This window comes from Juglans regia, chromosome 4, assembly GCF_001411555.2.
Source record: "Juglans regia cultivar Chandler chromosome 4, Walnut 2.0, whole genome shotgun sequence".
Classification (NCBI taxonomy): domain Eukaryota; kingdom Viridiplantae; phylum Streptophyta; class Magnoliopsida; order Fagales; family Juglandaceae; genus Juglans; species Juglans regia.
Genome location: NC_049904.1, coordinates 24,425,050 through 24,435,816, shown reverse-complemented (window position 1 = coordinate 24,435,816; position 10,767 = coordinate 24,425,050). Strand labels below are relative to the sequence as shown.

The window sequence follows — 10,767 nt, the reverse complement described above, 5'->3', positions numbered from 1 at the left end:
TTGAAACCATGTAAAAACCAAACGGGTCCAAATGTCTTTACAAAGTGTTCCTTGGGTTGTTTAATGAATCTAAACTGATCCGAACACTGAATTGATTAGAGTTTAGTGAGAGAGAATTTATTTTTTATACAATAAATTAGACACAGGAACGTACATCTCTTGTCGGTTATATCTTCTGTTTCAGTCTCGTATGGCCACTTCAACGTTCGCAACTTGGAACCAACCACCAAACTGAGAAGTAATACCAACTTAATACTCCAATCTCAACCACAATTGGGTACATCAACTTTTTTCACAAAAATATAAGAGAGAGATGATACCCAATTGAACAAAGAAGAAACATCCACACTGTCTAGTCAAGAACCCAGTTCAGAATCAGAGGGTCAAGTGATCAAGACGACACACTCAACATGCAAACAGTACAAACCATGATGTATCGTTTCGAATAATTTCACCAGGAAGCCTAGGGAGAACGATCACAACATAAATGCCAGATGAAACAACCCCTTATCCAGATGCTACAACACCTTCACCTGTAGAATCAAAGCCAAGAGGAAAATAGGAAGCAAATTAACCAGATATTTGGAAAGCATATGTAATTTGCTTAATTTTCTGATACATAAATTCATCAAATGCATAACACTAGCAGACGTCCCGAGATCTATGTAAGCCCCTGGGAGTTCACATGATATAACGTTTGCTTTCAGGTTAAGAAAACTTTTTTTTTTGTTAAAACATAGAGCAATTCACAGCAAGTTATTGGCTCAGAAATATTGAAAAAAGAGCCATTCATAGCAAGGTTACACATCAACTGGCGGTTAGCCATAAGAAAAGCACAATTAACGATACTCCAATCATTTAGAAATCCAAGGAGGCTCTGTTTCGAGAATCTTGCAACGGCCAATAAGATGCCATAAAGAAGCCCTGTGAATTAAAAACCAGCCCAATGCAATTAATGAACGAAAATGGAAACTAACCTTCTTTTCTTTCCTCTGCTTCATCATCAGTTTTCCAAACAATATCTTTCAGCCCAGCTGTGAGACTCTTATAGAACTGTAATAATAAGATGATTGATTGCAAACATGAGCTGATGAAACAGAAAATAAATTATTTTATAAGAAAATTATTTTACAAGATGGAATAATAACAAATATCTGAATGAAGGCTTATCCGGTCCACCTAAGATGCAGGGATAAAGTTTGGTTTCAGCCAACATAAAAGTACCATGGACTCAAGAATTTGGATTCCATTTCCAAATTCATGCATATTTATAACTTGGGCAGGGAAGTCCAGATCCAGAGCATGCACTGGGTCCCAGTCTTGCTGTGAATCTCATGTACCATGATTAGCGGTGGCCTAAAAGCTGCCATGGTTCATCTCTGACAGAAGCAGGCTGAGCAGGCCTGGAGCATAATATATTTAAAAAATTCTCAAGCCTTTGACTCCACCGCATTGAAGTAATTAGTCACACACTTGCACCTGGTCTAGATCAGCAAATACCTCATACATGGACGAAAGGAGAGGATTAAGGTCCAAGGATATGGAGGGCTATGTCAGTAGAAATAACTTTCCAATCTAATGTACTACAACAAGCCACATCAGTTTATGAATATACTTTTGTGAGATCTTTTTGTGAACCAAACATTTCTCTTTTGATATATATATTTCGGAAACCAAAAGCTCACTCTCTCTTACACTCACAATCACCATCGGGTAAGCCACAAGATTCTCTCTCTCTCTCTCTCTCATCTTTAGATATATAAGTATCATTAGAGAAAGATTGAATAAGTTCAAAATTTTCTGTTACTCTCGTATCTGTTTCTAAGAACTTCTTGAAATTCAGGCAATTTCAGATATATAAAAACAAATTTCAGATATATAAAAACAAATGTTGCAGAGATGGGATTAACAAGTTGCCCATCCTCGGTTTGGAAAGATATGCGGAAGAATGAGTTGTGGCACATGCAAGCTGATGGAGAAACATGCCCTGCATGCGCATTTCTTTTATATCCCTAACCCCTGGGCCTATGTACTCCTATTGTCCATTGGCTACACTACACATGCATCCATATTAGGTGGCAGAGAAATCAGTACTATATTTGGTGGGAAGTCTAGGGATATGCCTGGAAGAGTTATGGATATTTTTAGATGTTGGACAGGTATTGGGGGAAATGTTCACATTGCCACTGTGTGGAAAATGATCCCTCATCGTATTATGTGGTGCTTGTGGATGGAGAGAAATAAGAGGTGTTTTGAAGACCGAGAGCGTTCCTTGGAAGTGCTGAAGAGATTCTTTTATAATATATTATTCAATATATTATTTTCTTGGGCTTCGGTCATTATTTGTAATGAGACAATTTTCATAATTTGCTTGTATCTCTTACTAGTGCTTAGTGGTACTTAGCTATATTCTGTGTAGGGGTACTACTTGCCCATGCGGGGGCGGTGTAGCCCGTTTTCACCCCCGCACCCTCATCCTAGGGGTGGGGTCCCCCGCCCCGGTGCCGACTGGTGGGGGTGGACCCCTCATCCGCCCCACCCTGCCCCCCCTGTCCACTCCAATAGTGCCTATGGTCCACTAGGCACAAAAATTATTCTTAGGCCCAAAAGTGACCACAAAAATTTTTTTTTTTAACCTAAATTGTAAATTTAAACTTATAAATATGACTATAATTTAAAAACTAATAAAGACCACATTGCTTAAGTGGGACACTTGTATTGCCTTGGCCTCCTATATAAAGGCCACACTATACCACACTATAACTTGCAAAAAGTATTAAGTAAAAATTATACTTAATACATATTACTATATTTATATATAGTAAAATTATCAACATATATTTATAAATGTATAAATATATATTTGTATAAAATATATGGTAAGTAGGCGGCGTGGGGGCCGGGGTGGGGCCCCGCTAGGGCTAGCCTGCCCCTGCCTCCGCATGCGTGGGCGGGGTTGCCGGCCCCCCCATGCGGAGGATGGGCGGACGAGGGTGGGGTGCGGGCCCCTGCTACCCACCCCTAATTCTGTGTATACTCCCTATGTACTTGGGTTATGCTTTTTTCTATTAATAAAGTTTTACTTTTTTAATTATAAAAAAAAAAAGGAAGTCTAGGGACCATGGCCTATACCATTTGAGGAAAGAATTCCTCTCAAGAGATAAATAGTTTCGTAACAATTGATGCCACAAAGTGCAACGCATCATAGACTATACCTTGTGAAATTCTAGTGTATCTCCTCTAGACTTGCGAACCTCAACCATGTAGAGTGAAGGCGCCACCTCAAAAATCTGAAAGAGAGATATTTTAGACTGTTCCGGATCAAACTAATTCTAACAGATGCTTATAGGAAGAGAAAGAGAGGGGACCGCAGGGGGGGGGGGGGGGGGGTTTAGAATAAATATACCTCCGTTGCCACAGCTAAATGACCTTTACGTCCAGTTTTTTCACCATGAAGCTTCAACTGAGACAGGTAAAAAATGAGGGAGAGGAGATTATCAGAAGTGGAAGATAATTGAAGACTTGACTGATTTAAGACTAAAGTTGAACTTCTTTACATTTAGAAGACAGTTACAATAATTTCATGGTAGAGAGAGAGTAATGCACCTTGAAGTTACTTTTCTTTACATTGAAACCAAGAGGCATTGCAGCTTGCTCAATTTTTGAGATTATCTCGTTAGCAGGAGATTTGGATGTGAATCTTGTTTCCCTTTTAACAAAGCCCTGGTACCAAGGAAATGCCAGCCAAGTTTAATGTCTATGAATCAATCCAATAATAACAAAAGAGGACAAGAAGTTAGTTACCTTTCAAAACTATAGAATTTTAAAGACAAAATTACATGACTATTTCTATCAGCAATTACTTTGAAATCTTAACCAGGCTTAATTTTCACATTTAATTGGAGAATATCAGAATCTACAAGTGAATTTTGAGCACAAAGTTTATGATATGTCAAGTGCTTAAGCCTGGTAACAAAAGAAGAATCAATCGCATCCTTTTGAAAAGCCTTAAGCAATTAAGCCTAGCAATCATCATCTTTTCATATGATATAATTTTTTTTATAAGCAATAATCAATTCATTAAAAACAAAAATCCGCAATCCATCTACAACGAGGTGTGACAAGAGATTATCTCACATGATATATAATGAGGTGTTTCCTCAACACAATTAAAATATCAGGTTTTGATGACAAGTAGAACCAAGTCAGATATCTTGATACCAAGTCCAACAGCCAAAGACAAGCATACCATCTGCTTCTCAAAGAGACTACTGAGGTTGAGGCCCTGAGATGTAGAGATGAGCTCAAATGCATTCATGGTGACCGGTGCCACGGGCCCTTCTTCCCGCCTCTCAACAACAAGCTCTCTGGAATCCTATCCAAATGGGAAACAGCAAGTACAAAATACATGATAGCACCACATAACAAATAAATTAAACAAAAGCCTAAAGTTTATGTATGTAGAAGGCCAATCTTACTCCTATTTCATTGAAGATAGCATCCACATCAACAGGACTGACATCAGCTTCCTCAAAACTAGGCGGCTTGTATCCTTTCTTAAACCACTCGTTCTCAATGACCTCAGCAATTGTAACCCGCTGTTTCATTCAATTAGCTCAAATATTCAATACACATGAACTACATGATAGTAACAATAAAATTGAGAAAGAGACAATGACGTACTGTTGAGGGACTAGGGTCCAGAATTCTTTTAATTAGTTTCTTTGCACTTGAGGAGAACCATGGGGGACATGTGAAGTCAGCCTTGAATATCTGTAGTTTACAGGTAAAGATCATTAAAGACAACTAAAAAAAATTCCCACTTCTCTGGGAGCTGTACTCTTTTTCCATGAGTATTGTATACAGAGCATTATTGAAGAAAGGATGCAAATGCAATAAGATTTATGAATTCAAAAACTAAAGCTTCACACTTGAAGGGAGAATATCCTATCAACTCTACACAAGACCACTGGAACCTAAAAACTCAATGTCGGAATGCAACTTGGATCGGGCTCAGTCAAGGTCACATAAGTCAAATCAATATTTAAGTTTAGTCTTGACTTGGAACAAGGAAGCAAAACCTCGAGAAAAGATAAATTGGGTAAAATTTCAGTGAGTGGATTGATAAATTATTATTATTATTATTTTTTTATAAGTAACTGGATTGGTAAATTAATTCAATCCAAAGCATAGTTTCAGAGTGCAGTGAACATTATGCACTTGTCAAAAAAAAAAAAAAAGGCTCAGCAATAATGTTAAGCCAAGAACGACCTAAGGACGGCATTTTGCAAAGATACTCTATTTTTCTTTCCTAAACAAAAATGAGCAAAAGCCAACCATTATTTTTCTCCCTTGCTCTGCTGCCTTACAAGAAGCATCGCTTCCAGAAAGGGGAACACAGTATTTGGTTGATAACCCCCAATATTCTCACACTCACTCTCTTTTAGGTCAAAAACTGGCTCATGTTAACCCTAACCTTTGCCAAGAAGTTGAAAAGCCAATTTTAATAACTTAGTGTACATCATGATGTCCAAAGAAGAAATATCTAGTCCTAAAATATACTTTGCACCAACTCATTTTCAAAGCTAACAAAGTCAAAAGCCAATGCAATTGCGCATTACTTCATTGACCATCCTTCAGTTTTGTTCCAATTTGTAATGAAGAAATGATATGCCTACTTCATCTTCATATGTTACAACAAGTTCCCTGCCTTCACATGTCTCCTAATCCTATGCAATATTCTGCACTATTTCCTCCACCCTCAAGTTACATCACAAAACATGTATGAGCCATATAGCATGTAAATAGGATTTCAAGCACACAAAGTCACACTCTCAATAACACAAAACATTGTTTTATTCTTAAAATTAGATAATGCACTAGAACACAAGTGCAAGTTTGATTGCTCAAAATGTTGGGAATCCTAACAAAGATTAAAAAACATTACTATGGATTTGGATGAGATTCTCTCTCAGAAAAAATTCGTAGCAATATATTTGACTGTACAAAAAGCTAATTGTTTCAACAGAAAAATTTAGTTCACCAGGATCAATAGGAATTTAGACACTACTTAAACTACGAAGAATGAGTCAATAGAAACAGAGACAGCAATTAACCTTTTTATATAATGCTGCGAGGTTGGATTCTTCAAAAGGTAAATAGCCAGCCATTAAGACAAAAAGAATCACACCGCATGACCACAGATCTGCCTTTGCTCCATCATAGCCTTTGTTGTTGATCACCTAAAAAGGCGAGGTGCCAACAAAAAAACCAAAGGTTCATGAGATTAAAGAAATGGTAGTTTACACTTTGAACCAAAAGCTAATATACCTCTGGAGCAACATAATTTGGCGTACCACATGTTGTATGGAGCAACCCATCTTCCTAAAGAGATAGAAGATTATTAGAAACAAGACTACAGAAATTGCTTACCTAAATCTACCAAATAATTCGCCATAGTGGGGCTTCTAGGGACCAGTGGTGACCAACAACTCTTCAAATTAAGTTCAGGATAACATTTTTTATGATATGCTTTTACTCACTCGAACTTGTTGTGGTAGCGCACTCAATCCAAAATCTGAAACCTTAAGAACTCCATTAACATCCAGCAGTAAATTCTCTGGCTGCAAAATGCCAAACCGTGATAACATCATATTTCTCTTCTTTTAGGGATAGGTGCAATAACATTGGAACGAACATACATAAAAACCAGTCTATCACCTTCAACTGCACTACTAATGTCAAAGCAAAAATAAATAAGAACGTGATGGTTAACATTATCAAAACATTAGCCAGCAAGTGGATAGCAAATGCAACAATGAGGAATCACACCTTTAGGTCTCTATGAAATACACCTCTGCTATGACAGTAGTCCACCGCATCGATAAGTTGCTGAAAATACTTTCTAGCTTCATCTTCCTTCAACCTCCCTTTACTTGCCTGGATCAAGAAATATAGCACAAAAACCAGTCAACCATGGAGGATTATTAACAGAATGAACAACGTACTTCATTCCAGATTGCATAGGATTGTCATCAGCAGTAGAACCACTATCTTACAATTTTGTCAAAAAGTTCTCCACCAGTCACAAATTCCAAAACAATGTATATCTTCGTCTTGCTAGCCATTGCCTATACAAGTAACACTGATGGGAATCAATTCAGATGCAGAAATAAATCAAGAAACATTATAGGGTAAGTACTAAACATGTCGAAAATCCCGGGCAGAGAAATAGATCAGGTAAAAAGTTTATACCAATATCTAGCAGTAAAGCACGAAGACCCTGAAATCACAAATCATGCCACAACAATGGCATAAGGTAAAAGTAAAATTACGAAGGTGGCTGTGCTCTTTTACCTCATACATACGGATAACATTTGGGTGTCTTATCAGTTTCATCGTTGAGATTTCACGTTTAATCTGCACAGGAAAAACCAGCCAGAAAATAGTTAAGGTAAGACACATTGATATGCAGATTGAAAGAAAATCATTTTTCAATTTCAACAAAATCTTTGCACGGCCACATATCAAATAATTTTCTGAGTGCCAGAGTGGGTGTAAAGAACTCATCTGGCAATCAAATTGTTGCTTCTTTTCTTTTTCTTTTTTTCTTTTTACATTTTCTATAGCAACGGAAAATTAGAGGTAAGAAAGGACAGACTCTCACACGTAAGAAAATCTGAGTCTCAATATTTGTACACGAGACAAATAAATTACAACGGAGCAAAAAGTTAAATAAAAAATATTATAAAATTAAAATATTATTATAATATAGTTTTACAATGAGTAAAACTATTCTCACCGCTCTCATCTCCTGCTAGGAGCTCCCGCTGCATTTTTTTTATTTTTTTTACTTAACAATTAAGTAAGTGTTTTTTTAATAACATTATGATTTTTTTATTTTTTTTTTAAAAAATATTTATAATTGTTAAAAAAATACATATAAAAAAAAAAGAAAAAAAAACAATACAACAATTACACTAAAAGTAGTTCCGAGCGGGAGCGGTGGCTGTAGAGCCACCCTTATAATATTATTTTTGTTCGGGAATTTGAAAAATTAGATTTATTTTTTATTTTTTATTTGAAATTTTAAAAAAATTATAATAATAAGTTTGAAAATTTTGTATTTAAATTATGTTTGAGATTGAGATGTGATTAAATGAAATGAAAATTTTGAAATGAGATTTATTTTCACATAAGCCCTCAGTTCCATGAGCATTTAATTCTGTTTTTTCCTTTTTTTTTGTTACAAAAAGATACTACTTCAAAAAGACGACTTTCCACTATTTCCCTACTAAAATACAGTACAAGAACAATTCATTTCCCTTGTGAAGAGGAAAAAATATAAAACAATCAATACAACTTATACGCCCTGTACATTGATTTGGTCACGAAATGACAAACAGATTATGTCATCTCGCCGAAGTTGACATTTTCTGATCTTGATTAGGGGTGATAAACGACCGACCGGATCGGTCTGGACCGAGATTTAGACCGGTTCAGTCTGGTCCACATTTTAGAGGATCGAAAACATTCAGTCCGGTCCACGGTCCAGGATTTTTTCGGACCGAACCGGACCGAATGAAAAATTAAAATAAAATATATATTTTATATATAATAATTGTACAATTTAACAATATAAATTTTTAAATATATTATTAATATTTGTTAATATTTTATAAATTAATAATATTTTATATATATCTTCATCTAACCTATCACTATTAACAATATAAAATTTTAAATATATTATTAACACTTGTTAATATTCTATGAATTAATAAATATATAATATCAATTAGTTAATTATATAGTAATTATATAAATTAATAATATAATTTTTATCTAATTTATTATCATTAATCATATAAAATATTTTTTTATTAAATTTATTATATGATCTATATTAATAAGTTATTTAATTAAATTTAATATTTTAAATAAATTTTTTTTATTAATTATTTTAAAAAAAATAAATCAAACCGACTGGACTGAACCGGACTGTACCGTTTGCAGCCCTGCTCGATTTAAAAGTAAAGAAAATTCTTCCCCGGGCTCCGAGCTCCTAGCTATTTTTCTGGAAAACCAAACAGTCAATCCCCAGTATTATCACTCCAAAATGAAAAACCAATTAAAAAAACGTAATTTTTCAAAACATAAAAATTTATTCCTAACGCAAGGGATTCAGCGAACGAAAAGGAAAAAACATCTCACTTCTAACGCAAATTAGATAAAAATTAGGATTGAGACCTGGACGATCATCTTGTGCTTGAGAAGCTTTTCTTTGTCGAGAATCTTGATTGCCACATTCTCTCCGGTCTCGACGTTCCGAGCGAACTTGACCTTGGCGAAATTTCCCTCGCCCAGGGTCCGACCCAGCTCGTACTTCCCCACGCGTGTCCTGCTGTTATTGCTGGACCGCGACGCCATCTTCTCCCTCTCCAATCTCAAAATCACTCCACTCCACAATCGAAACCCTTCACTTCCTCAGCTTCTCCGCCCTCTCTCTCTCTCTCTCTCTCTCTCTCTCTCTAGAATCGAATTCCGCTCTCTGAAGAGCTTACGGATCAAGATCTCTTCTTCTTGCAGGGTTGCCATACCTGAGACTTCGCCATCCTCATTTTTCCTCTTTGTTTTTCGAAAACTAAAATTCAAACATAAACCAAATGGCCCTAAAATCCCTCTTATTATCTCTTGTGAAAATCAAACCCGGGCTTCCAGTTTTACTCGGAGAGACGAGAGGGAGACACCGGGCGTTGAATCAGACATGAACCCCACGAATCCAAATCCAGGAACAGGGAAACTATAATAATAGCAATAATAAAGCTCAAAGGCCGTGAGAAAACAGCACGCTATGGAATTGTGAACGAATTAATCAAGAAAAGGAAATGAGCGTCCGAGATCAACACAAAGGAAAGGATAAAAAAAGGCAAACTTTACGAGAGGCAGGGATCTCGAGGGAGAGAAGTTTTCGGATTTGTTAATGGAATAGGAGCAGGCGTAATGGATCCGGACACGAATTGAGTGGTTTTCGGGAGCTGAACTGAACCGAGCTGCGCTGAAAGAGCTTGAAGCTTTGAAGGCGGTGTCACTGTCAGTGCGATTGGGACTCGGGGTCGGTGTGTTTCGTGGTTTTACTATCGTTTCATCGATATATATATCCGTTCGGCAGAGTGGTACCGGGTACGAGGAGCAAGGAACTGCAACTGCAATCGCTCCGCTTCGCGCGTCACGTGGTGTGTCACTAATCAGCGAGAGTGTTTGCAACGTGGTCAACTCTGAACAGTCCGCCGTTTTCAAGTTATAAAAAGGATATTTAAAAATCAATAATTATATTCGAAATTTTGTATACCTTTGATTTGAAATATAAAATTTAAGATTTGAATTTTATAAAATAAATATATAATATAAAAAGTAAAGCTAGGTACGGTCTCCGAATATCATATAAGCCTAGACAATGGAAGAGCTGGCAGTCATATTTAAGAGTAATTTAAATTCAGAAATGAGTTGAGATGGATTGAAATAGTTTGTGAATAATATAATAAAAGTTAAATTATTTATTATATTTTATATAGAAATTTGAGAAAATTGTTTTGAAATTTGAAAAAGTTGAATTATTTATTATATCTTGTGTAAGAATTTGAGAAAATTGTAATGATGAGATGAGTTGAGATGTATTAAAATAGGTTACGAAAGAAAAATTTAAAGGATCTCGGTGAATTTAACAGACTTTTGGGAGGCACAAGAGATGGATAAGGGGGTGGAAAA

The 10,767-nt window shown here is 36.1% G+C and overlaps 1 protein-coding gene across 1 annotated transcript; it reads right to left on the bottom strand.

The window, feature by feature from the left end:
• Positions 1-233: 233 nt before the first annotated feature.
• On the bottom strand, positions 234-10,213 carry LOC118343686 (CBL-interacting serine/threonine-protein kinase 23-like). The gene is made up of 15 exons (XM_018964136.2): positions 9,250-10,213; positions 7,357-7,419; positions 7,059-7,130; positions 6,832-6,939; positions 6,543-6,623; positions 6,331-6,384; positions 6,117-6,242; positions 4,684-4,773; positions 4,479-4,598; positions 4,250-4,375; positions 3,607-3,723; positions 3,407-3,463; positions 3,216-3,290; positions 978-1,053; positions 234-533 (listed from the first exon to the last, which is right to left on the bottom strand). The coding sequence occupies exons 1-15, from the start codon at positions 9,427-9,429 to the stop codon at positions 508-510; spliced, it is 1,371 nt and encodes a 456-aa protein (XP_018819681.2). The 5' UTR covers positions 9,430-10,213; the 3' UTR covers positions 234-507.
• Positions 10,214-10,767: the final 554 nt, after the last annotated feature.